The sequence below is a fragment of the Cricetulus griseus genome, chromosome 4 (assembly GCF_003668045.3).
Source record: "Cricetulus griseus strain 17A/GY chromosome 4, alternate assembly CriGri-PICRH-1.0, whole genome shotgun sequence".
Lineage (NCBI taxonomy): Eukaryota > Metazoa > Chordata > Mammalia > Rodentia > Cricetidae > Cricetulus > Cricetulus griseus.
In genome coordinates this window covers 88,317,899-88,345,253 of record NC_048597.1, presented here as the reverse complement: position 1 = coordinate 88,345,253, position 27,355 = coordinate 88,317,899, and the positions used below count along the sequence as shown (strand labels likewise).

The 27,355-nt window shown below is 47.3% G+C and overlaps 1 protein-coding gene across 2 annotated transcripts in view; it reads right to left on the bottom strand.

Annotated features, from left to right (window-relative positions):
- Arhgef18 (Rho/Rac guanine nucleotide exchange factor 18) overlaps nucleotides 1-27,355 on the bottom strand; it is a 73,947-nt gene that overhangs the window by 12,342 nt on the left and 34,250 nt on the right. The window contains exons 2-10 of one of the 2 annotated variants that reach the window (XM_035443203.1): nucleotides 17,682-17,823; nucleotides 16,021-16,133; nucleotides 15,734-15,874; nucleotides 12,653-12,903; nucleotides 10,976-11,101; nucleotides 8,320-8,437; nucleotides 5,898-6,146; nucleotides 4,000-4,076; nucleotides 678-856 (exon numbers count right to left, since the gene is read on the bottom strand). In XM_035443203.1, the coding sequence (XP_035299094.1) occupies nucleotides 678-856; nucleotides 4,000-4,076; nucleotides 5,898-6,146; nucleotides 8,320-8,437; nucleotides 10,976-11,101; nucleotides 12,653-12,903; nucleotides 15,734-15,874; nucleotides 16,021-16,133; nucleotides 17,682-17,749 (1,322 nt within the window). In that variant the 5' untranslated portion in view covers nucleotides 17,750-17,823. Of the gene's footprint in view, nucleotides 1-677; nucleotides 857-3,999; nucleotides 4,077-5,897; nucleotides 6,147-8,319; nucleotides 8,438-10,975; nucleotides 11,102-12,652; nucleotides 12,904-15,733; nucleotides 15,875-16,020; nucleotides 16,134-17,681; nucleotides 17,824-27,355 lie in introns of those variants that run through there. The other variant, XM_035443204.1, reaches the window with a different exon arrangement.

Here is a 27,355-nt window from a genome sequence, read left to right as displayed (position 1 = left end):
CCGACTGACACTGGAGGTTGTGGACCACTCAAAGCTGAAGTTCCTGAGTGTGGTGGGAATGTGGATCAGGAGGCTGGTGTCTGGACTGCTTCCCCTGCCCCCGCCCCCGTCACCCAGACTCTGGTTCAGGTGGGTGGAAGAGCAGGCACTGGGCAGGAGTCTTGAGGGATTTTACAACCTGCTCCAGCGAGGCTAGCCTCAGACTGCTTATCTCCTTTAGAATTGCCTGGCCCCTCATGTACCTTATACAGAGATCCCCAGGCCTTCTTAGCACTGTGACAGGCTGAACATTGTTAGAAGGAGCAGGAACAGCTTCCATTAGTTCATTTATGAGAAGTGATTTCCTCAGGGGGCTGTGTGGCTCAGTTGGTAGGGAACTCATGAAGCTTGGGTCCCATCCCTGGCACTGTATGAACTGGGTACAGTGGTGCATACCTTTCATCTCAGCACCTGAAGGGTCATCCTTGGCTACATAGTGAGTTGGAAGCCAGCATGGGCTACATGAGATTGTTTCTCAAAATCACACAACAACCAACCAACCAACCAACCAACCAACCAACCAACCAACGAAGGGATCTGTCTGGGAGGTCAAAGTCAGAAGAGAATAGCTTCTCAATCCAAGAGCATGAACTGAGAAGGAAGAGCTTGCCTGAGGAGGCAGGCGACCCTGGGCTCACCTCTCAACGGCTCGGCGGATGTGGGCCATCCAAGTGTTCCTGTCTTCTTTGGAACTGGTATAGATCTCATACATCTCTGGACCTTGCATGGAGGCACTGATCAGAAACATGGCCTTCTCCTCATTGGCCACCTCTCTCACAATGAGCTTTTGCAGAGAGATGACAGGTGGCTTTGAGTCCTGTATGGGGAAAGGTGATGGAAACTTAACTGTTGTCCTGCTGAAGGCACATGATCTTGGCTGTTGTTCCTCATGTATGTGGTTTCCCATTGGTCTGAAATTCACCAAGCAGGGATACAAGTGTGTGCCACCACACCCTACATTTTTATGTGGGTTCTGGGGAGTGAACTCAGGTTCCGTCTTCAAGCACTGAATTGCCATGCCAGCACAAAACAGCAATGTTTTACTAATTGGAGACTATTTAAGTGACATCCTAGTATTGCCCTTTGAGGCCTTGAGCTCACTGTGAAACCCTGCTGGCCTCAAGCTTACAGCAATCCTGCCTCAGCTTTCAGTTGTGAATCACGATGCCCAGCAAAGGCCATGGCTCTTTTTTTGTCATTAATGTTTTTAAACATTTTGGCCGGGCAGTGGTGGCATGCACCTTTAATCCCAGCACTCAGGAGGCAGAGGCAGGCAGATCTCTTGAGTTCGAGGCCAGGTTGGTCTACAGAGTGAGAACCAGGCCAGGCTCCAAAGCTACAGAGAAGCTCTGTCTTGAGTGCATGCACATGCATGCATGCATGATGCATCTGTGGAGATCAGAGGACAGCATGTGGGAGTTGCTTCTCTCCTACCATGGAAGGTTCTGGGCATCAAGCTTGGCAGCAAGCATCTTTACCCATGGAGCCACCTACTGGCCCCAAAAGACATGTCAAGTAGTGTTCTGAGTTAATTTTCCAGACCCTGTTATAATTCATATATTAGTGTTAAGTCCAAGTACCTCAGAATGTGATGGTGTGTAGAGTTAGGGCCTTTAAAGATACAATCATGTTAAATAAGATTTGTATTTCCAGTGGTCCAACCCAATAGACTTGGTATCTTTATAGGACTGTAAGACTGGGCCAGGTGGGGAGTCACAGGCTTGTCACCCCAACACTTATGATGAAAGTAGGAAGTTCAGAAGTTCAAGGCTGGCCTCAGCTAAACAGTGAGTTCTAGTCAAACCTGGGCTGTATGAGGCCCTGGATTTACAAACGCTGAGGTGACCTGTGTATACAATTAAGCCCAGCTTGGGTGGCTTTTCTTTTTTTGTGTGTGCTTTTCTGCATAACAACTCCTGAACATATTAACACTGGGTGACTGTGGTTGTCTTGTCCCTGCATTTTTGGGGACTAAGATAGGCTACTTTATGTCTCACCTGTAACACAGTATCTGGGGTACACAGTGATCCACCTGGAGAAATCGCAAAAGGAGGCAGGAGGACAAGAGGGTTTAGGAAGATGATGGTGCTTGCGTGTTTCCTGAAAGTTTTGGGCCCAAGTGGCTCAAGTTTATTAGTGTCCCACAATCTCCTGATAGGGGGTTGAGGGGGAACATATAGAAATCACAGTGACATCTATGTCCTATGGTGTGCTGAGCTAAAGAGGGGACAGCTTTGTGAAAAAACAGTCTGACCCAGTTTATAGAAAGGCGGGACAGGGTGACAAGGGATGTAAGAATTCCTGAGGTACTTTGAGATCAACAGATGGAATCTTCCACTTCAATGATTTCTTTCTGTCCTATAAAATACTAAGTCCCTGGCCTTGGCCAGCTTAGTCACCGCAGACTGCTGTCCTTCGTTCTGATTAAAAGACAATCTGCATTGGGAGAGGTAAGGGTCCTCTTATGTCCACATCACCTCCATCAGTCCTGATCTACCACTTGGTGCTGAAAATTCGGGAGCTGTTTTGGGGTCCCACACCACACTCCTTCCCTCTGGTCCACCTTTCCTCCTTCCCCTGACCCATCTCTCTCATTTTTCTGATGCCCATCCATCCCATGGAGGGCAGGGCTACTCAGGGGCCAGGCTTACTCAGGGACTGAACAGCTGACAGTCATGATGTGGAACCTTCTAGGTCTTAGTGTCCTCTGTCTTTTCTCTATGTAGACGGCACAAACCCCAGTTGGGGGTTTTATCAGTGTGCCGTGTAAACACAGCTCAGGTCCCTTCTTCTACTCTCTGCCCCCATCCCCTTCTCTACAGACCTCCAGAGCAGAGGCCTTTTGCCATTTGCTATACGAGTACATTCAACATCTACACACCAAGGTAATGTTGTTTTGGCCAGACCCTGGGGCCTGTGAGTACCCAGGGATGTTGGATAGCAGGACAGCCACACACAGAGATGATGGGGCTGGGAAGATGGAGGATGCTTGAGGTCATGAGTTAGGGGCTAATCAGGCAGCAACTCGTTGCTTTCTCCATAGCCTTATGGTTATGGGCAAGCCCTCTGAACCCCAGTGTAGAGAATGTGTCTGTGAATCTGTAATCTGGGCACTCCAGGAAGGAAGTGTTTAACCCCAGACCAGACACTGCTCAAGTTATGTCTAACTGCAGCCCTCTCCAGCCTCAGAGCAGATTCTGGCATCCCAGCTGTTGTGGGAAGACAGACACCTGTCTGAGTCAGTAGACTCTCCAGGAGCCATTCTCAGTTCCCCCTGTAAGTTCACGTACCTCAATTAGACGAGCTTCTTCTCACTTCTCTCACATTTTCAGAGTGGCACATTCCTACCCTGGAATTCTGTCCCTTCTCTCTGCCACCCGGAAACCAGAGACAGCTACATGAACCCGCCTCTCTCCTCTCATACCTATAAAGAATGGTCCCTATTCTGCCTTGTGAGACTGAACTCTGTGCAGAGTCCCTTCCATGCTGCCATCTGCTTATGGCATCACTCTTTTTTTTTTTTTTTTTTTTTGAGACAGGGTCTCTGTGTATCCCTGGGTGTCCTGGAACTTGCTCTGTAGAGCAGGCTGGCCTTGAACTCACAGAGATCTGCCTGCCTTGCCTTTGCCTCCTGAGTGCTGCTGGGATTAAAGGCATGTGACACCACCACCCGGCTACTAATTCTTTCAATAAACTTCTTATGCAAGGACAATTGACCTCGGTGTCCCCTTGAGACCTTCCCACCTGATACCTTTCAATGAGGACCAGAGCCACACCAGGTTCTCAATTCTCTGTACATTCTAGTCCTGTCCACACTGGCTGGAACTTTCTGGAAGGATCACGAGACAGGGTCTCTTTCAGTCTGTTTTCCTCTCCATGTCTTGTCTTGGATGTCCCCTCTCTGGGGGCCACCACCGCATAGCCCCAGCAAGTAGGCCCAGGAAGACATTAGACACATACCACAGAAGCGAACACGTATCTCTGGTCCTTTTCTTGCAGTAGCAACAGCACATCAGTCAAGAGGACAGCGAGGACGTCTGCAGAGAGCAGCACAGGAGGAGGTCTTAGAGGTCACACGCTCAAAGGGCTCAAGACAGTTTAAGCACCAGGATGCTTCAACCTCTTGTTCCTCAAGTTCCCAGTCTAGCTCACCCCTTTCCACAAAGTCCCTGAATTTTGAGATTCAGAGACCTGGAATGTCAGAGGCTCCCACTCAAGCTAGAGCTCCAATGTGTAACTCAGTCCTTCCTTCCTTCCTTCCTTCCTTCCTTCCTTCCTTCCTTCCTTCCTTCCTTCCTTCCTTCCTTCCTTCCATTCGTTTTAGTTTCTCTGTGTAGCCTTTGGCTTTCCTTGAACTCTGCAGACTTTACTGGCTTCAAACATAGAGATCCGCCCACCTCTGCCTGGCAAGGGTTTATTTTTAACTATGTGTGTGGTGTCTCTGTGCGGTTCTGTGCATGTGTGTGCAATTGCTCTCAGTGACTAGAGGTGCTGGATCCCTGGCACTGGAGTTACAGGCAGCTGTAAGTTGCCCAGTGTAGGTTCTGGGAACTGAATTTAGACTCCTTTAAGAGTAGCGGGTATGCTTACAGGCTGTGCCATCTTTCCAGCCCCTCATTTATTGCTGTTACTGTTTGTATATATGTGTCCATGTTCGATGTGTATATATGTTCTTGTGGTGTACACACATTTGTGTGGGTATGCCTGTTCATGTGTGTGTATGTGTGTGTGTGCACTCATGCACACATTTGTGTGGGTGCACCTGTGCATGTGTATATATGTTCATGTGTGTGCAGATATCTGTGCACACACTAGGGATTGATACGGAGTGTCTTCTGTGATCACTCCCTGATTTTTTTTTTTTTTTAATGTGTATATGGCATGCAGGGGAATGGGCTGGGAAGGGAGGGAGGTGTGTGTATACCCTGGTGTGTATGTGAAGGTTGGAGGACAAGTTGTGCAAGTTGGTTCTATTCTTCCACCACATGTGGGTCACAGACACTTAACTCAGGATGCTAGGCTTGGCAACAAATATCAGTGCACAGTGAGCCATCTTCGCCCTCCACCTGACTTTTTTTAGATAGGGTTTCTAAACTAGGGTTAAAACAGTGTAACCAGCACTAGGGTTACAGGAATGTATCACCATGCCTGGCTAGGGATCTAACTCAGCACTTTACCCACTGAGCCATCTTTCAAGCCTCTAGGTGGTTTCTGTGTTGAAATGGACTTTTCTTTCTGTCCCAGGTTATATCTTGTCTTTTGCTGCAAAGATGCAGGCAGGGCTAGCCTCAGCTCCCTTGAGTCCCAGTCCCCCTAGGTGCCTATCCCTGTGTGAATATCTCTCACATGAGACTTTTGCACATGAGTGTTGCAGGGAAGCCTCTTTTTTTTTTTTTTTTTTTTTTTTTTCTTTTAAGGCAGGGTTTCATGGCTCCTACTCTGGTCTGTAGCTGAGATGACGCCGAATCCCCAATCATTTTGCTTCTACTTGACGTTTACTTGGTGCTGTGCACGGAAACCAGGGCCTCATGCATGCTAAGCAAGCGTTTAACAACTGACTACAGCCCCGTCCCTGGAAGAGCCATTTCTGATGCTCTCATCTAATTATATACTCTTCCTCCAGCCACTTCTCTGTACTCCACTAGTTTCTTTGAACCGGAAAACATTCAAATGTTGCAAGTTTGGTCTTGTTCCCATCACTCAGCTTGGTGCCAATTCAGGATGGAATATCAATCCAAGACAGAGCCCAGGGCATCAAGATGGTGCCTACCACTCTAACACAGCAACCAGAACTCCAAGGTTGTGTCATGTAGAGCCCATGTGACACCCACCAGAGGTGGCCAGAGGCAGAAATTTACCTTTTAAGCGCCCTGATGTGGACTTCCAGCACAAGGTGCCTTCCAGGTGGAGCTGGCGCTGCAGCATGTCCTCCTTGCGGAAGGTGAGTCCATTCTTGAGTTTGCTGGACGACTTCAGATCCACCTTGCCTGCGATCTCCCTGAGGCGCTGGCCCTTCTCATACTCACTGACTCTGGCATCTACTTGTGAGATGATGTCTTTGATGAGGTTCAGGGCCTGGCTCAGGTCTTTGTAGTCCTCAGTGCCAGCTGTCACACATAAGCAGAGGTAGCACTGTTTGTGTGCCCTTGCTCACAAACACAACAGAAGTGGTTATGGTTACATCTGGATAGGATCTATGAGGTGTGTTCCCTAGGGCCAGGGACATTGCTTAGAGGTCTTTCAGAACTCTCTGCCAACTGTAATTTCTGAGATGAAATGGTTCTCCAAAATTAGTAATAGCCCAGAGTGTAATGAACTCTGTTTCTGTTTGTATTATCTTTCGAAACAGGATCTCATGTAGCCCAGGTTGGTCTCAAACTTCCTATAGAGAATGACTTTGAACTCCTGATGCTCCTGCCCCCTACCTCCCAGTCCTAGGATTACAGGCCTGCAATACCACGCGTGACAATTTTTTTTTTTTTTTTTTTTTTTTTTTTTTTTTTTGTGGCAGGCATGGTCTCTCCACATGCCCTGGCTGTCCTGGAACTCACAGAATTCCGGCTATCTCTCTGCCTTGAGTGCTGGGACTAAAGGCGTACACCACCCCACCCAGCCTTTGCATTTTCTTTGTTGAAACAAGGTAGCTTGTTCTGTAGCTCCAGTTAGCCTGGAATTCAGTGTGGATCAGATTGGCCTCAAACTTGCAGAAGATCCTCCTATCTAAACTTCTTGCCACCATGCTTGGCTTAGAGTGGTGGTCAAATGGCACAAACTACCCAACACACCATACCCACTCCTATCACTATTATTGACAGATTTCCCTCAAGTCCTTTAGCTCTTCATAAAATGCCTCCTTCCACTTCCTGTTTCAATCAACAGAAGGCCCTTACCACCTGAAGGACGTAGTAGAGAAACTTGCTATTTTCTCATGGTCCAAATCTACCAGGGATATGAAGGGGTGGTCATTGTGCCTGCCACCATGAGCAGCTGGCTTGCTATACAACCATTCTACTGTGTTCTTTGTGGCTATCAGCATGCCACCCTTTTATTCTTCCTGTTTTACTATGGAATCAGGGTCTCATAATTTATCCTAGGTTAGTATAGAGCATGTATATCCTTCCTGCCTCCCTGTTGTGTATCAATTTCTTCTAAATTAAAACATTCTATCCTGGAGGGATGTTATTAAGACTCAGGAAGTAAATAACTCACAAGTCTCACTAAGTTCCTGAAACTCACCAGAGTCACATAGCAGGTCTCCTTAAGATTATAAAAGCAATAAGGAATGCTGAGGTGAGGGCATGCTCCAATTTGTTTAGTTGCCTGTAAGTTCTGCAGAGAGATGCGGGGTTCCAGCTTTTTTGAGTTCTTTTTTTTTTTTGTTTCCCTGTGGCTTTGGAGGCTGTCCTGGAACTAGCTCTTGTAGACCAGGCTGGTCTCGAACTCACAGTGATCCACCTGCCTCTGCCTCCCGAGTGCTGGGATTAAAGGCATGCGCCACCACAGCCTGGCTTTTTTTGAGTTCTAATCCAAGCTATTGTGGCTTTTGGTGATACAGTTGTCTTCAAGCCATCCCTACTCCTGTGCTTTATCCATGCTCTTAAGTAACCTCAAATCATTGGTTCATCAAGTTGTCCTTTGATGGTAGGTTACATTGGTCTGTTGTCAGTTCTCAATCTCTATCTGGGATGAACAGACATTTGTTAATGTCTCCCCAGGAAAAGTGTTACATAATACTAGGCCTCTTAAGTGCTGGGAGAACACCTGTGCTCACTGTACCCAGCTCAGATCTTGCCCTAGCCATATAACTCAGAGGTCATTTTTCTTTTATTTTTAAATTTTACTTTATGTGTATAGGTATTTTGTCGAATGTATGTTTGTGGAGGACAGAAGAGGACACAAGATTCTCCAGGAACTCACGTTGTTCATGCTTGTGAGACACCACCCAGGTGCTAGGACTCAAGCCCACGTCTCTGGAAGAACAGCTCTCAAATGCCTGGGCCATCTCTCTAATCCCAGAAATCGTTTCTTAATAACTCAGGAATCATTTTGTTCTCATCTAGTTCATGTCTAGTTTAAAGATAATGACCTGGGACCTGCCATGGCCCAGCCTTTGCTAAGGGCAAAGGTTCACCCAGCTCCTGTCCTCATGTGCTGACTGCCTGGCACCCAGCATAGTGGATTACAAGAGGGAACGTGGCCAGTCCACCGATGAACTCCAGAGCAGGTGGATTGAGACAGCCCTGCACCCTAACCCATGAGTATAGCAGAGTGTGTTCCCACCTTCTGTGTTCTGGATGATGCGCTCCACCAGGACTGGGTACTTGGTTATACGCTGTGTGACCAGAAGGATACACTCCTGAACTCCCAGCCGTCGCACAATGGAGAAGTTTCCAATTTTCTGTGAAATGGAAAATAAGTAGCTTGTATTAATTTCTTTTTCTCTCTTCTTCTTTTATTTTTGGGTGTTTTTGAGATAGACAGGGTCTCTCCATGTGAGTCCTGAAACTCACAGAGATCTGCCACAGACCAAACAGTTTATAATTAATATAAGCCTCCGTGTGTTTATTTGGGTCTAACTGGCTGTGGGACCAGATGGGACAGAAACATCAGTCTACACGCATAGATACACATAAATATAAAAGTTGAGTAAGATAGGATGGCCCTATGATCTCAGCACTCTGAAGGCAGGACTTCAAAGGCATCCTGGGCTACATAGTAGGTTCAAGGATAGGTAACCTGGGCTGTATTAGAAACTGCTTCAAAACAATCAAGAAGAACAGAACAAGAAAACAAACAAGAAAGGAAGACAGAGCTAGTTATGGACTATCTTGAGGAACACTTGGGTATCCAGTATGTGTTCACATTTGTACACACATGGACTCTGATCCTTGATCCTGACTGACAGCAAGTGTCCCAGAACCCTCCAGAACCAGCCTGGGTATCCATCCACCTTTGTTCCGAATCTGGCTCTCTAGTCACTTTTGATTTACACATATGTCTTTTAACTGAGAACCAAAGTGGCCACTTGGCCTGTTTTTTGGTGGTGCTGAGAGCAGCTCCCTGCACGCGGCTGAGCGTGGTGCTATTCGGGGCTGGTCAACAGCTATCTTTTTATTTTTATTTCATTTTATTTTATATGCATTTGTCCACATTCATGTCTGTGTGAGGGTGTAGGATCCCCTGGAACTGGAGTTACAGATAGCTGTGAGCTGCCATGCGGGTACTGGGAATCGAACCCGGGTCTTCTGGAAGAGCAGCCAGTGCTCTTAACCGCTGAGCCATTTTTCTAGCTCCCCCCTCCCTTTTAAAAGGCAGGGTCATATGTAGCCCAGGCTGGCCTTGTACTCTCCATGTAGCTTAAGGATGACCTTACACCTCTAATCTTTCTGCTTCTGACTTCCTAGTTCTGGATGGCAGGCATGCAGCAAACACACCTGGTATGTGGTGCAGGGATGGAACCCAGGGCTTTCGTGTGTGTGTGTGAGCTACACTCTCAGCCCCAAGTCAGAGAGGTCTCTTAAGCTTACCAGAGTGTCACTGAGGAGCTTCTGAAGAGTCCCTGCGTACTGCTTTCATAGGATCTCCCCCCACTACTGCCTCTGCCCCACTATCCTTTCCTCCTCTTTTCTTCCTTCCCCTCCTTCCTTCTCCTCTCTCTCTTTTGTGAGAAAGGGTCTCCTGTAGCCCAGGTTGGTCTCAAACTCCCTATGCAGCTGAGGACCTTGAATTCCTCCACCTCCTAAGTGCTGAGATGAACAGGTGTGTATCACACCTGTTTTGTTTTTTAGTGTTTTGTTCTTTCTTTCTTTCTTTCTTTCTTTCTTTCTTTCTTTCTTTCTTTCTTTCAATACCTGTTTACTTAGTTTTGTTTATGTGCCCGTGTGGAAGTTAGAGGACAAGTTTCAGAGTCAGGTTTCTCCATCAGGTGGGGGCTGGGACCAAAATTAGGTCATCAGGCTTGACAACATCGACCACCTTTACCCACTAAGCTGTCACGACAGCCCTGTGGAGAGTCATAGGGACCAGAAAAAGGAGAAAGGTTTAGAGAATGCATACCTCACAGAACTCTAGGAAGCTGGCATGGCTTTGAAGGGTGGTTCCCTGGGTGGGACAATGCCTCAAAGGGCCCACATGGCTGGGTGTCATGGTACATGCCTGTAATTCTAGCTGGAGGCCAACCAGAACTATATACTGGTCTCAAAGGTAAGGACTGGGGGCATGTGGCTCAGTGGGTAGGGTGCTTGTCAAGCATGCATGAAATCTGGGTTCCATCCCTAGCAACACATAAACTGGCTGTGGTGATGCAGTCCTGTCACCCTAATACTTGGGAGGCAGAGACAGAGGCAGAATCCGGAATTCATGGTCATCCTTTGCCTCCCAGAGTGTTTATAGTCAGAATAGACTTCATGAGACCCTGTCAGCAAACAAGTGAATATAAGAGTGAGGCTGGCATGGTGGTCCACCCCGGGAATCACAGAACTCGGAAAGCTGAGGCAGGAGGACCTGCAAACTTGAAGCCTGACTGGGATGCATAGCAAGATCCTGTCTCAAAAAACCAAAACAAGAGCCTGGGATGTGTCTCAGTCGGTCATGGCTTGCCACCCAAGCATGAGGAATCACGTTTGTGATCCCTAGCACCTACGTAAAGCCTATGATGGTGCATTTCTTCAAACACTGTACTCTTGATGTGGGGTGGGGGTAAGAAACAGGGGATCCCTAGAAGCTCCAGGTCAGCTAGTCTGGTGGTGAACAATAAGAGTTGAAATCTCAAACAAGGTAGAAGGTAAGAACTGACACCCAAGGTTATCCCTCTGCCCGTGACAGATGTGCCATGGCATCACAGCACATATGTGTGTCCATACAAACACTGCCACACATCACATAGCCACATCCTCACACACACACAAAACACAAAGGTTTTTTGTTTTTTGTTTACCTTGATTAAGTTTTGAAACTTCTTGCTCTGCTGCAGCAGTAACTTGTAGTGACTGACAGCATCATTGTGGCCACTACAGAACACACCATATTTCTCTTTCATTCTCTCTCCGGTTTCCCCTGAGAACTGACATGGAAAGGTAATGGAAAAGTTAGCCGCACATGACCTGTGAGTGCTGCCAGAGTGTTGCCATCTAGCTCACATGGTTGTTCTGAGAACTGGATTTTTCCTGAATGTTTCCTCTCAGTACCTCCTCAAGGCCTCAGTGCCAGCATAAGGAGGTAAGAGCGCTGTCTTGAGCCCGGCCTGTCCCCACTCTCCAGGTGGCCTACTCTGTTGCTACAGATTAAGTGAGTCCTAAAAGTAAGATCTCCCTTTCATATTCATTTTCTGCAATGATCATGGAATGATTTCTTTCCCCCCCCTCTCCCCGCCCCCTTTTTGGCCTGGTTTGAATCAGGCATGCAGAGGGTCAACACAGAAGGGTCACAGACTTCAGACACACCTTGGTACCAGAAGACAAGGCTCTTCTTTGGCAACTTCCTGCCCTGGACTACTTGATGTGATACTTGTTTTCTGTGGAACTCGGTAACTCAACAGGAACTTTTTTGTTTTTCGAGACGGGGTTTCTCTGTAGCTTTGTAGCCTGTCCTGGAGCTCGCTCTTGTAGACCAGGCTGGTCTCCAACTCACAGAGATCCACCTGCCTCTGCCTCCCAAATGCTGGGATTAAAGGCGTGCGTCACCACTGCACGGTGATTTCTTTACTTTTTAGTGCAGGGTTTTTTGTTTTGTTTTTTTGGTTTTGTTTTGTTTTTTATGTTGTGAGGCTGACCTCAAACTCTTGACCTAACTCCCTTCTGCTCTGAGATCCACATGGTGGAAGGAGAGGATCAACTGTGACTTCCTTGTCCTCTGACTTCCTCAAGTAACCATGTCACATGCACAACCTCCCACATAATAGTTGATCTAAGTTGTGTAATGATGGGGGACACCTGACATCCACCTCTGGCCTCAACAGGTACCTGCACTGGCATGCATATACTACCGCAGTTGGGGGCTGGAGATGGAACTCAGTAAAGCATCTGTCCAGCACACCCGAAGCCTGGCACACTCCCCAGCCTTGCATAAACTGTATAGGACACTGATAATCCCAGCACTCAGGAAGGGGGAGTCAAGGGGATCGGTTCAAAGTTTAAGCCACGTGAGCTACCTCAGGTCCTGCCTGAACCTCCTCCTGTCCCCCACAAAACCCAGCAAAATATCAACCAAGGAAACAAAATCAGAAGATTTTACTTGATTTTTACTTTTGAGATGGGATCTCTAGTCCCAGGATGGACTTCAATTTGCTGTGTAGGTGAGGATGATGAACTCCTGATCCTCCCAAGTGGATTATAAGCAGGAACCACCCTGCCCAGGATCTATGCAGTTCGGGGGATGGTGCTCTATCAAACTGAGGCAGATCCCTAGCCAAAAATGCAATTCTGAACAGTGTTTAGCTGTGTTCGATTGCCATCCCAGCCTCAGTGTTCCCAGGACACGAGCAGGCTGGACAAGAGCTGGCACTGAACTGTGTGCTTTATAAGACAGTGGGCATGTGACAACCAGAGTCATAATCTTATCAGAGAGAAGGAAGACAGGGTGGAGAGAGGTGCCACCCATCCTGGGCAGTACCTACCTGCTGGACCAGGACATCCCCGATCTTCTGGATGACATAATTGCGGTCACTGCCCTCCTCCAGGAACTCCTGCCGGCGCTCCTTGAGGCGGGCAAGGAAGTGGCTGTGCATTTCCAGGAGGTCATCAGCACACGGGAACAGGCGGCTGATTGCCGGGCCACTGAACTGCAGCTCCTCCTGCAGGGCTCTGGAGTACACTTTCAGCATGATCTTGAGCGTGCGCACATGGTGCGCCTCTGTCTGCATCAGCTCTGCAGGGACGGAGAGCGAGGGGGGGGGGGAGATTCACCTGGCTCCCAGGGTGCTCACAGCTGCTGCAGGCCTGCTGCAGCTGGACTGACCCTGCCTGCTCCCTGCCTAAGTTCCACCCTTATGGCTGGGCCCTTGTGCACGTGCGTGCGTGCACACACACACACACACTCACACATTCTCTCTCTCTCTCTCTCTCTCTCTCTCTCTCTCTCTCTCTCTCTCTCTCTCTCTCTCCCCTTTTATGGGTGACCACGACCAGCACATGCATAGGGAGGCCGGGGGCCCTAGGTTCTATCCCCAGTTACTTCACAAACAACAAAACGAACAATAGAAAGAGGAAAGAGTCTTGGGCCTGTGGACATAGCTCTGCAGGTGAGGGTGCTTGCCTAGTGTGCATAAGGCCTTGGAGTCCATCCTCAACACCTCAGAAAAACTGGATATGGCATTGTACTGTTGAAGTTCCAGTATGTGGAAGGTAGAGGCGGCCAATTGAGGAGTTCAAGGCCATCTTCCCTTCAGTGCTGCTAGGGAGTGGGAGCAGGCTGACTCCTAAACTTGCTGTGCTGCCTATGTTGGCTTTGGCTCAAATGCCTTCCTTCCTGCCTTAGCGACAACAGGTGCATCCCATCACACTTGGCCTTGTGGCCTTTCTTAATTAGAAGTCTTCCCTCCCTGAACTGCTATGTGAGTCTGAAGTCAAAGGAGCTTGAAAAAAAGTATTTCGGAATGAGCTGTGGAATGTCCACATCCCAGAAGCCTCTGTCCTTGAGTTCAGGAAGGTCAGGATGAGGAACTTCTAGCCTGGGTAGGGTAGAAACTTGCACATATCTGCGTGTATGTAACCAAACACAGACCTTAATACACCCAATGTCTGTGGTCCATTTATGTGCTAAAACTTAACCTCTGTGTTATTAAGAGCATGGCTGTAGGAGTGCTTGTCTATCATGAACAAAGACTTGGGCACTCCCTGAGCCACTTCCCACCTCCCAGCATGCCATAAACCAGGTATGGTAGCCCAGGCTTGTCAACCCAGAACTCTGGCAGTGAAGGCAGGAGGATCAGAAGTTTAAGATCAACTTTGCCCACTTACAAGGCAAGTTTGAGACCAGCTTGGTCTACATCTGCAGAGCTGATGCAGACAGATGCGCACCATGCCTAAAAAACCCTTGCCTATAAAAACAAAACAAAACTAACAAAAGCAGTGAGCTTTTGGGAAGTAATTTGGTCAGGTAAGCAGAATCTTCACAGATGGGAAAATCTTTATAGACTAGGATCCTGGGTTGGCAGGGTGGCTCGGGGATTAAAGACTACATAAGCTTGGTGACTTCGCACGTTATGCAGACACAAAGCTCAGGAACACCCTGGAAGAGCAGAAGGACTACGAGAGCCTGAGGACCAGGCCAACTGCTGCATGATGGTCTTCTGGACAGAACAGGGATGCTACACTAGTGAAATATCAATAACAGGGTTACTTGCACAAGATCTGAAAGACCAAGACCACACACCAACACACATGGATGAATATTTCACAGGGCTCCATCCCCCACTCCAGGGATAAGACCCCAATCTTAAGGGGCCAGCCCTAAATACATGTACATAGGGGCAATGCTAACTGGACTCAGTAGGTGACATAGATACACAGTATGTGATACACACACACACACACACACACACACACACACACACACACACACATTATATATGTATGTATATATCAGAAGAGGTCAGGAACTTGAGAGCAGGTGGATGGTGGGGCACTGGAGGAGTTGGAGGGGATAGCGAGGAATGAAAATAATATAAATATAGTATACTCAGGTATGAAATTCTCAAATTAAAAATAAAAACAGTAAAAAAAAAAAACCCAATAAATCAAGGTTAGAGATGCAACCAGTGGCTGGCAAGTGCTTCACATCTGAAGTTAACATATACAAAAAAGAGGCTCCTGCCCCTCAAAGGATTTGAAGGCAGGGTAGGAAGGCAACATCTAAGACCAGGAAGCTGTTTTTCACCAAATACTGAGTCTGTGTCCCATCTTGGACTTCTTAGTCTCTAGAGCTTAGTGAGCAATAAACTTCTGTTTAAACACCACCCTGCTGATGACATTCTGTCTGAGCAGCCCAAACAGACGGAGACAGTCACCAACAAGGTAAGAATGAGTCAGCCCTGGGCACTTGGCCAGGCAGGTTTGCAGGGACCTGTGCTAACAAAGCCCTCCCTGGTACAACAGGTAGGGCTGTCCCAGGGGAGTGGCAGGTGGGGCAGATTACAGGGTCTCCTGAGAGGCTGGCTAAGTAGCTCAGACTCTTAGGTGAAATTAGGGGAAGAAAAAAAAATGGGGCTGAGATGAAGCACAGTCAGTCGACTGTTTGCTTAGCATGCACAGAGACCTGGGTTCCGTTCCCAGCCCTGCAGAAACCAGGTGTGTGTGTGGGGGTGTGTGTCTGTAATCCTAAGTACTTGCAAGGTGGAAGACTTTTAAGGTTATCTAAGGTTACATAGTGAGTTTGAGGCTGAGACTATCTCAAAAAACAAAAACAAAACAAAACAGGACTGGTAGGATGGCTCAGTGGGCAAAGGTGTTTGCTGCCAAGCTTAATGACCTGAACTGGATCTCTGTGTCCTACAAGGTAGGAACTGACTCTTCCAAGTTGTAGTCTAACTCTCACATGGAGCTCTCTCTCTCTCTCTCTCTCTCTCTCTCTCTCTCTCTCTCTCTCTCTCTCTCACACACACACACACACACACACACACACAGACTTTTACAAAAGAATGCAAAGAGAAGAGTTAAGGAGAGGGCTGGCATGGTGGTACAGGCATTAGACACCTTACCATACAGGACGTCCTGTCTTTTTACCACCTCCTTCTTTTGTTTCTTGGCATATGCTAAATCCACAGAGAGGCTCCAGGACTCGGCCTCAAATTCATGGGCATCTGATTCAATCTCACACCTAAGTGAGGCAATGTAAGGATCTGGGGGAAAGACAGAAGGTTGTTGATAAGGCTGGAACTTGCCACATCTTCCTGTCCCCTTCATGGACACACCAAAGCCTCTGGCCTTTCCCTGTAGGGATGGGGCCATGTGGCATCCCTGGGAGAACAGAGAGGGTTGACCGTACCTTCTATGAAAACAGACTCAGCATTCGAGGACGTGAGTGACAGAGAGTCATCGGCCGTCTGCTTCAATTTTAAAAACACGGAGTCGGCTTCATCCATGTCTCCAGCGACTGGTCTGAGTGGAAATGGTGTTAATGTTTATTTTACAAAAAGAAATTAGGGCTAGTGAAATGCTTCTAAGCCTGGCTACCTGAGTTCAATCCTTAGACCCACACAGAGAGAACTGACTTCACAATGCTGTCTTTGGACTGCCACGTGTGCACAGCGCAGTGTGTGGCTAAAATAGGCATACATTGCTTGGAATATGTAAAACAAATGGGACTGTTGTTCCTAATTAGATAACTGGAGAACTTTCTGGATCCCAGCAGAACACTTGAACTTGCCACAGACCATCATTAAAAATTCAGAGACTGTTGGGCTAGGGATAGAGTGCAAAGTCAGAGCCCTTGCTCAGGATACTCAAGGCTCTGGATCCCACCCTCAACAAGGGGGAGGGAAGAAGAGAGAGAATCAGAGAAACAGAATTTGGAATTCTAAGTGGGTCCTCAGAGGGACAACATTAGGAGAAAAGCCTACGTTCCAGACCCAAGTGTGGGCTTGGGTTAGGTTGGTTCTGTGTATCAGCCGGTGGTTCAATCGTAAAAATGTGCTGTACTGGTCTAACAACAGACGCAATCGTGGCTGTGTGTGCTGAGGGAAGGCTGGGGAAGGAGTCTGGAGATTCTGCTACTTGCTCACACTTTCCTGGAAATGTAGAAATATTCTAGCAGTTGGGGGTGTGGCCCAGTGGCAGAACGCTTGCTCAACTATTGATGACATAGGAAGATGTTTCAGTCAGTCTGCGTGCAGGATGCGCAGCACGAATGTCCTTTATTAGAGACCACAGGGTTCCTCCTAACGACTTACAAGAGACTCGGCCTCACAGCAATATGAAGCAGGAGAGACATTTTATAGAGGGAAAAGAAAATCAGCCCCTTTCCCCAGACTCATCAGGGAACATGACCATATATGCTACGCTGTGTCTCTAACTCAATGCTGCTAGTCCTGTATTGATAGGACCACCTTGACATCCTGTGAAGCCACGTGAGGCATGACACTGAGCTGTAAGACCATAAGCGTGTTTTGGGGATGGAAGAAGACCTGCCCGGGGATGTCAACTCAGTATATTAGGCAAATTGCCACTACCTGTGGCTGAACATAGTCAGGGATACACACATTGGTTTTACAAAAAGAAATGTGTGTACTGGGCCAGTGAGATGGCTCAGTGAGTAGAGGTGCTTGCCTACAGGACCAATGACCTGAGTTCAATCCCTGGGTCCCAAACAGTGGAAGGAGAGGACCAACTCCTGAAAGTTGTCTTCTGACCCCCAGATGTCTGCTGGCACATATGCTCCTTTACAAGCTCCCTTACAAACACAAATAAGTAAATGCAACCTAAAAAGAAAAGTTCAATGTCATCTTTAGCTATGCTGTGAGTTCTGGGCCAGTTTGGGCTGTAAGACTGAGCTCTGATGAGATGATGATGATGGTGATGATAAATTTTAAATTTATGGATTCAGAAAGCATGTGTTAATGGGCATCAACCATGGGATGTTAAGTAAAGGTGTTTGTTTTCCCACCCTATGAGTGTACATGCCAGCAGGAGGAAACCCCCACAGCTTACCCAAGTCGTACCCCAGAACCGGCTGGGCTTGGTGCTGATTGGGGACCCCCTTTCTGAGAGACGGTCATGCCGACATTCCTGGAAGGAGCCGGGCTGCTGCCATCAGACAGGAGTGTGCTCCGAGGGTGCTCCTTCAGAGAGGCTGCAACAGAGGCAAACACAGAGTTGGTGCTGAGAAAGTGGGCAGGGTAGCGGAGGTCACCTGTTCTGAAGCCTCGCTCTGCCTGGGGCTTCAGCACCGACAGGATCTTGGAGGTCAATAGCTCATTATCCAAGAAGACGTTCTCGCTCCATTTCCTGGGGAAAGAGCCGTAGAAAGACAGCTCAGGGCGGCCAGGGAGTGTCCCCCGCCTGTCACCATCCTTGGAATGTGTGGTCCCCATGCTGGCGACCTAGTGCTGTACCCAGACTGTGCTGCGCCTGTTTTTGATGCCTTGGGTGGGATCCTTCTAGAAAACAAAGCTGCGTCTTCCCTGGCTGTATTGGCTGGAGCAGTGAGCTGGTGTGCTGGAAATTGGTTCCCACTGTGACTGTTTGGTGTGTAAACGGCACAGAATTTTCTCTTTCGGTAAAACAATTAAAAAAAAAAAAAAAAAAGGAACAACTCTCCCACACTCTGCTTGCTCTTTGCAGGGGGCAACAGCAGAGGACAGCTTGTGTTCACGGCAAATAATCTACTGTCGGGAGCTGTGCACTTGGCGTGTTTGGCACAAGACACTACACAGGATGATAATTAATCTGAGATTGGATGTCAGGATAACGCCGAGACCCACAGACCTGGAGGCATGATGCTGATTTAGCTGGCCGTGCTCCTCAGCCCTGGTGTAAAGAGTATACCTGAGGCTCCTTATTCTGTTTTGTGGACCCACCCAACACACAGTTCTGGACTGTCACTTACTCCAACTGCTACGTTTAGGATCTGTACAGGAGGATACCTGTGCTCACCGAGGGAAATGTTTCCCACTGACTGAAAATTGCTTAAAAAAAAAAAAAAAAAAAAAAAAAAAAAAAAAAAAAAAAAAAAAAAAAAGCAGTGCTGGGAATGGAATCCAGTGCTGGGAACGGAATCCAAGACAGTAAGTATACATGCTAGGCAGGTGCTGTACTATGAACCACACCCTAATTCCTCACTGGAAGATTCTAGGCAAGTGTTCCACCTCACTCGGAGCACCCTCACCCCAGCCCCACTGGGGAATCTGGGCAGGCATTCTACCCCTGAGCCATCCTCCCCTCCCCCAGGATTGGTTCCCTGTGTTGAGATAGCAGAAGACCCTTGCTGGGTGCTGCTCCAGTCTCAACTTCTCAGCCTCCGAAGCCACTGGCCAGACAATTCACATTCCCTTCGCCCCCACCCCAAGTTCCCAGTATTTCTTAAAACAGCAACAAACAGACTAAGAATGTGTTGGAGCCGGTCGGTGGTGGCGCACGCCTTTAATCCCAGTACTTAGGAGGCAGAGGCAGGAGGATCTCTGTGAGTTCGAGACCAGCCTGGTCTACAAGAGCTAGTTCCAGGACAGGCTCCAAAGCCACAGAGAAACCCTGTCTTGAAAAATAAAAACAAATAAACAAACAAGAGTATGTTGGAAATTCTCTGACAGGGCCATGGAGGAAGCTTATAAATTAAGGTATGGATCACTACCTGCTACAAACATTTTCAATTAAAATTTATTCTTAATTGTAAAAAGTGTTTGTTTGTTTGTTTGAGGCAGGGTCTCTCTGTGCAGCCCTGCCTGACCTGGAACTAGTTAGGTAGCTGAGAACAACTTCATATTTCTGAAAGTGCTGCCTCCATCTTCTGAGTGCCAGGACCGCAACTGTGCACCTGCACATCTTTTACTAGGTGCTGGACACGGAACCCAGGGATTCCTATGTACCAGGCGAGTGATCTTCCAATTGAGTTACATCCCTAGCCCTCATAACATTCACTATTTACAACAGCCCAGCATGGTGGGGATGTCACCCACCCTGTGCCTCAGATGTTCTGATGTCATGTTAATATATGTCTAACAATTGCTATTATGGTGGATGATGGCTACCTAGATGTCATCGACACACAAATACCCATTTACAAATAAAATAATAATAATTGGAAGTGGCTCAGGTCTGGGCAGGTATTTCCTGCTATTTGTACACCGTACCAAACCCCACCCAGGCAATGATTTAAACTCACAAATATGGGACAAACCTGAATGGTGGCCTCTGCCTGGGGCCTCTTATCATGGCTAGCTGCTCCTATGAACTAAGGTCTGACCCGAGGTTGCACAGATTCTGCTCTCATGCTATCCAGAGAAGAGAAAGTATAAATACCATCTAGGAATGTTCAGCTCCAAAGAATTTAAATAAATTCTAATTATTTATTGTAGGGAGACACTGTAGCCCCGCCTCCTAGGAGCCCTATGGGTGTGCCTGGCTATGCCCCTGAGGGTGTGGTCAGGGGAGGTTCAAGATGGGGGGGATTCTTAAGGGGCGGCAGACACGTGGGGAGCCCCTTCTCTCTGGCCTCCCTAGCTTGCTTCCTCTGGGCACACTCTGGCTTGTGCTTGGCCGGTATTACTTGAATAAAGATATCTTAACCTGTAACTTCACGTTATATCTGGGCCTTGGAGACATACACCTATAATCAGAATACTGGGAAGGACTGAGACAGGAGGATAATGAATTTAAGGCCAGCCTGTCTCAAAAACAAAAGATGACTAATGGTTAAGAGTGCTTGCTGTTCTTGCAGAAGATCCAGGTTCAGTTCTCAGCACCCACATGGCAGATCACAATCACCTGTAACTCCAGTTTTAAGAGACCTGAAATATTCCTTTGGCTTCCTTGAACACCACCACATACCTGTACATGTGTGCATTCACACATATACACATAAAGTACACTGCATGTACCTGAGACAGGGTTTCTCTGTAGCTTTGGAGCCTGTCCTGGAACTCAATTTGTAGACCTGTCTGGCCTTGAACTCACAGAGATCCAACTGCCTGTGCCTCCCCAGTGCTGGAATTAAAATCGTGACCCACCACTGCCCAACTTTTTTTTTTTTTTTTGGAGACAGGGTTTCTTTGTGGAACAGCCTACTTGTCTTGAAACTCACTCTGTAGACCAGGCTGGCCTCAAACTCACAGAGATCTGCTCCCAAGTTAGTGCTGGGACTAAAGGTGTGCAGCACCACAACCAGCACAAATTGTCCTCTTAATCTACACACATGTGCCCTTGCAGACAACTTCCCCTCCATCAGTTAAAAATATTAAAACAAACTAAACAGACAGTAAAAGCCTAACACCGAAGGCTAGGGTTACAGCTCGACAGTAGAGTGCTTACCCGGCATGTCCAAGGCCCTGACTTTGATGCCTAGCTGTTACAAGGTTTAACAGTTGCCTTGGAGGTCACTGAGGATAGATTCTACCCCTTACTTCCCTGGTAACACCAGAAAGGGAAACCCCATCTTAATTTTTAAAGCAAAGCCCCATTAGGATAAAGCTACTTCTGCCAGGCAGTGGTGGCACACACCTTTAATCCCAGCACTCGGGAGGCAGAGGCAGGCGGATCTCCGTGAGTTCGAGGCCAGCATGGCCTACAGAGTGAGTTCCAGGACAGGCTCCAAAGCTACACAGAGAAACCCTGTCTCGAAAAACTAAAACAAAAAGATGAAGCTATTTCCTCCTGTTCACAGCAGAACAGAATCTAAGTTCTTCCTCTGGCCCTGAGAGGAGACCCAAGCCACCCCAAATATCACAACTATTATCTTCTTTGAAGAGTTAATCCAGCTTTGCCCGTCACTCACCTGGCCAGAGCTCAGGCTACAGAAGAAAGGTTAATTGTGTCCTTAATGAGATGATGTGCTCATCCCTCTGGACAGCTGCCAGCAGCATTTTGAGTCCTCAGAAAAGTTAAGCATTTTCTGTTCTGTTCCCTTCCCTTGGGATATCAAACATGTGTCCCAGTTGCTCTGAGCCTTTTCAGTTTTCCTCTGAAGGCCTCCACTCTCTCCACCATGCAGTGGCTTGCTGGCCTTCATTGCAATGGGAATGATGGTCTCTTCCTCTCCTCCATCCTCCTGTCTAGGGTTATGTATGTTTCATCTGCTCTGATGTGTACACTTAAGGAGACCAGAAGAGAGCAGTGCCCTGGTGCTGGACTTACAGGACATTCACAGCTGTCCCACTGTGTACTGAGAACTGAAGTCAGGCCCTCTCCAAGAGCAGTAAGCAACCTAAACCACTGAGCCATCTCTTCAGCCCCTATTTTCCTAAAAATAAAAAAGCCCATCTTAAAATCCTTTTACTAATGAGTCTATGAGCCCAAAAGGAGACCTTAGTTTCTCCCAGCAGCACTGCTAATAAAGTATTAGCATGGGCAGAGTATGCTAGTGCATGCCTTTAATCCCAGTACTTAGAAAGCAGAGGCAGGTAGATCTTTGAGTTCAAGACTAGCCTGGTTGACATAGCAACTTTTCGGCCAGCCAGGACCACATAGTGAGACCCTGTCACAAAAACCCCAAACAAAAACGATCAGAAAGTACTGTAGCACACTTAAATGTTCTTTATATGATTTAGAAAGCAAAGTGAAGTGCTCGGGTTTTTAAAATGTATTTTTAAAAAATGCATATTAGTGTTTTGCCCGCATGTGCATCTATGCACCAAGTTCATGCTGGTACCTGTGGAGGCCAGAAGAGGATATCAGATCCTCTGGAAATAGAGTTATAGAAGGATTGAGCCACCACGTGGGTGCTGAGAAGCAAACCCTGGTGCTTTCAAGAGCAGTCATTGCTCTAAACCTCTGAGGTAGCTCTCCAGACCCAAGTGTTTGTGTCTTACGGTGAATGGGTCTAGACTGACTCTCTATAATGTTTGTATCCATGGTAGAAAACCATGAGCCAGGAGCTCTGCCTTAAATAGTTATGTGAATTGTGTTTTTTACTGTTTTTGTTTATGAGACAGGGTTTCTTCATGTAGCCCTGGCTGTCCTGGAACTTGCTCTGTAGACCAGGCTGGCCTGCAAGTCATAGAGATCTACCTGCCCCTGCCTCCCGAGGGCTGGGATTATTAAAGGTATGCTGCTGCACCACCACCACCACCACCACCACCACCATCACCACCACCACCCTTATTCTGGGTTTTTGATGCTTTCAATACTTTGCAATTTACGGATCCAATTTATGGTGGGACCATCCCTCTTAAATGCCAAGGCTAGCCAATCATCCCATGAGACAATAAAAGATTCACAAGTAGCCATGGGATGGCTCATGTTGAAGATCAAGGTGACTGAGTTTGATCCCTGAGCCCCACATGGTGGAATAAGAACCAACTATGGAAATTTGTCCTTTGACTTTCACAGCATGCTGTTGCATGGCATGTGAGCCCACAAATAAATAATAAATGTAAATTAAAAAATAAAGATACCCATCTCTCTCATATGGAAAACAATTCACAAGTCAACACCCACAGACAGGGTCTGTGTGGCTATGGATCATCAGCACACTCTAAAATCTACCTCACACTCTTGCTGCTCTTTCAGTCACAACGAACTCCTCCTCCACGATGCCTGGTTTCAATCCTCAATTGACAAAACCTACAGTCACCTGGGAAGTCTTAATGAGGAATGTCTACACTGGTTTGGCCTGTGGGTGTGTCTGGGGGGATCATCTTAATTAAGTTAATTGATGCAGGAAGGTCCAGTCTACCTCAAACAGAACTATTCCCTAAGCAGGGATCCTGAACTGTGTGAGAGTGTAGTCAGCAAGTGAGTCTGCCTGCATTCATGTCCCTCTATTCTTGACTGTAGATGGGATGTGACTAGCTGTGTGAAGTTCCTGCCTTGACTTCCCAGGACACAGTGATGGGATGCAACCTTGAATTGTAAACTGAAGCAAATCCGTTTCCCCCCTAAGATGCTTATCACAGCAACAGAAATAAAACAAGACACCTCCCTTCTCTAAGTTGCTTCTGTTAGGGTTTTGACAGCAATGAGAGTAATCATTAACCCCGGGGTCTCACTCTGTAGTCCAGGCTGACTTGAAACTCCACTTTGGCTTAGACAAGGCAATCTTCCTGCTTCAGCCTCTTGACTTAAGTGATATCATTACAGCCTGGAGCCACCACTGGTTCCCACCCACCTTCTTTCCCAGCTGTTTCCACACTACAGATCAAATTCCATCTGCTCTATCATCCCAAAGTCAGGGAGGTACAAGACTGTAAAGGGAGTGGTTCTCAACCTTCCTAATGTTGCAACCTTTTGATGCTGTGGTGACCTCCAACCACAAAATTGTTTTCCTTGCTACTTCACATCTGTAATTTTGCTATTGCTAAGAATTGTAATGTAAATGTTTGTGCTTTCTGATGGTCTTAGGTGGCCCCTGTGATAGGGTTGTTCGACCCCCCAGACAGGTCTTAAGCCACAGGTTGAGAACTGCTGCTGTAAGGGCCTAAGGCTGATGAGATGATTGGCACCTATCAATCTGAGTCCCACCCACTCTTGTTCCTTCCACCAGAAGCCACCCTTGACGATTCTATCTACATTTCCCCTTTGCTCCCTCTGCTTTCTGACTAACCAGAGGGCTCCCAGGGGGTCCCACATGCACTACTGTGCTGCCTGCTTCTAGACAACTGTGAGCTACACTTCTCTCGTGGCAGTCCCTTCAGTGTCTGTATGTCTTATCATACCTTATTCAAACAGGTCCAAGCTACCCTTCACACACCAGTGGCTCAGGGGCCTGGAGGTCTGCCTGTTGGGACAAGTGAAGCCATGCATCTCTGTCCCTCCTTTAGATAGCACACACTGTGCTACACAGAACCGAAGCTGTGTGGCGCTTGGGAAAACACTGTAAACCGGTTGGGGCGATGGCACAGTGGGTTAAGAGTACTTGCTGTGAAAGCAAGAGAACCGAGTGCAAATCACCAGCATTCTGGAAAAACCATGCATTTCTGGAACCTGTGTTGCTATGTGAAGACAGCCAGAGTCTAGCTAGCCAGCCAGGCTAGCCAAAACAATGAGCTTCAAGTTCAGGGAGAATCTGTATCTCAAAATCACAGTGGAGGGGCTGGAGAGTCTCAGCAGTCAGGAGATTGGCTGCTCTTCCAGAGGACCCAGGTTAGATTACCCCACCCAAATGGGAGGTAACAACCATCTGTAGCTCCAGCTCTAAGGGGTCTGATGCCTACTTCTGAGCACATGTGATACACAGACACAGCCACCTATAACTCCAGTTCCAGAGAGTCTGACACCTTCTTCTGGCCTCCATAGGCTCCCATATGTAAATGGTACACATACAGACAGAGGCAAACACTCATGCACATAAAATAAAAATAAATATTTTTATAAAATGAGTGGAAAGTGATGAGGATGTTGACTTCTGGCACCAGATGTTGACTTCTGGCTCCTGCATGTATAAACATAGGTACCACACCCACACACAGATATGTGCATATACCCCACCACCACCACCTACACACACACACACTGTAATCATACTCTTGGATGTGTGTGTTAAAGCAACACAATATAGACTGTCCACAGCAATGCAGTTTGTGGGAGTCAGTAGTGGAAACTTCTCAATCATCTCCCAACCTACTGGATGACCCCAGCATGGTCCAATGTAGCCATGGAAATATTATCCAGTTATTGAAGAAACACAGCCAGGCTCTGGAGGGAAGTCAGGTCCACATCCAGATCCAGCCAAAAGGCTCAATGGGGAAAAGTGATTGATGCATAAGCCTGACAAACAGAGTCTGTAAAAAAAAAAGCTGAATCTGGGGATGGTGACAGCTCAGTGGTCAAGAGCCACTGTTCTTGCAAAGGACCTGAATTTGGTTCCCAGCACCCACACTGGGTAGTTCACAACCATTTGTAACTCCAGCTCCAGGGCATCTAGCCTCCTCAGGCACACGCATGCATGTATGCACATGCACACACATTCACACGGTTTAAAATAAAATAAGCCTAAAAACAATAGTTGAATGCAATGCATTTGTAATTTCAACAATCCTGTAGCAAGATGGGCGGTGAAAGCTTGCAGGTCAGCTAGCCTGGAGTCTGAAGCAGAAGCAGAAACAGGAGAAACCCTGCTTTGACAAGCTGGAGAGAGTAAACTCCCCAAAGTTTTCTCCACTCCCCACACATGTGTAATGGTGCACATGTGCCCACACCAACATAACAAACAATAAAAACAAATACTTAGAAATCAAACCCAAAGACCACTCCACTGACAGGACATGTCCAGGCTGGGCAACGGACAGGAGCGTAACTACAAATGAACTGGTGGGTATGGAATCTTCTTTGGGAGGTTTCGTTTTCTTCAGATCTTGAACAGGGTCTCAAGTATTCCAGCCTGGTATCAAACTTGCTTTGTAGCTGAGGATGAACTTGAATTTCCGGATCTTCCTGCCTCTACCTCTCCAGTACTGGGATGACAGATGTGCACCACCATACTCAGTTTATGTGTTGCTGGGGATGGAACTCAGGGCTTGATGGACGCTAAGAAAAGTGGTCTACCCATTGTACTACATTCCCAAGGCTCCTTCAGGAGTTCTAGATCTGAAAAGCCACTGGGCTGCATACTTACTGAGCAACTGTGTGGTAGCTATGTGAACTGTGCCTCAATAAAACTGCTAGGCAAACACACACACACACACAGCTATGTGGAAGCTACCACCTTTCTGATTTGAAAATCACCATTCCATCTGCATTAGTCATTCTGCTCTTGGCTTTGAGGTAGGAAAACATCTCCAGATGCTTGCTTTCCTAAAGAAGACAGGCATGGTGGGAAGGGCAGGGGGTGGGGCCGGGACCTGGCCCCACATGGCAATTTAGCCTGTTGCTGCCCAACACTACCCATGAAGCCATAAAAGACAACTTGGGGGCTGGGAAGTTACTCATTGCTATAATGCTTGCCTAGCATGCAAGCAGCCCTAGGTTCAATCCCTACCACTGAGTAACCCAGCATGGTGGTATCTGGTGGCTGTAGCAGTTGTGTGATACAAAGCTGTTTCTGCAAGGGACCCAGAGAGGAGCCAATATTGAAAAAGAGAAAAAATTCTTTGTACACAGGGGATAAGAAAAATCCAATCATTCTCTGGAAGATACAACAGGCTATTTTCAAGATGATTTAAAATTTTGTGTGTGTGTGTGTGTGTGCATTTGTGCACATACCATGACATGTGTATGGAGGTCAGATGACAAGTGATGGGAGTTAGTTCTTTCCTTCTACCATGTGGGTCCTAGAGAACTGGTCAATAATAACCTTTGTGGCAAGAACTTTACCCACTGGGCCATCTCACTGGCCATGATGATTTTACTTTCCCCCAAATGTATATGTGTGGATGCTTTGCCTATGCACTATGTGCATACCTGATACCCAAAGAGGCCAGAAGACAGCATCAGATCCTCTGCAACTGGAGATGGCTATGAACTGCCATGTGGGTACTAGGAATTTAACGTGGGTTACCTAGAAGAGCAACCAGTACTCTTAACTGCTGAGCCATAAGCCTCAAGATGATTTTTTAAACCCAGTTTGAATATTTTGCAGTTAAGAGCAATTTCCTAAAAAGGACGGAGGACTTGGGTTTGCATGACATGATGTCATGGCTTTCACCCACAGAATTTATAGGAGCAAGCAGCCTGTGTTGTGAGGGTCAGGCTCCTAGGACCTACTGTTCAGCTATGGCCACCTTATGACTCAGCCA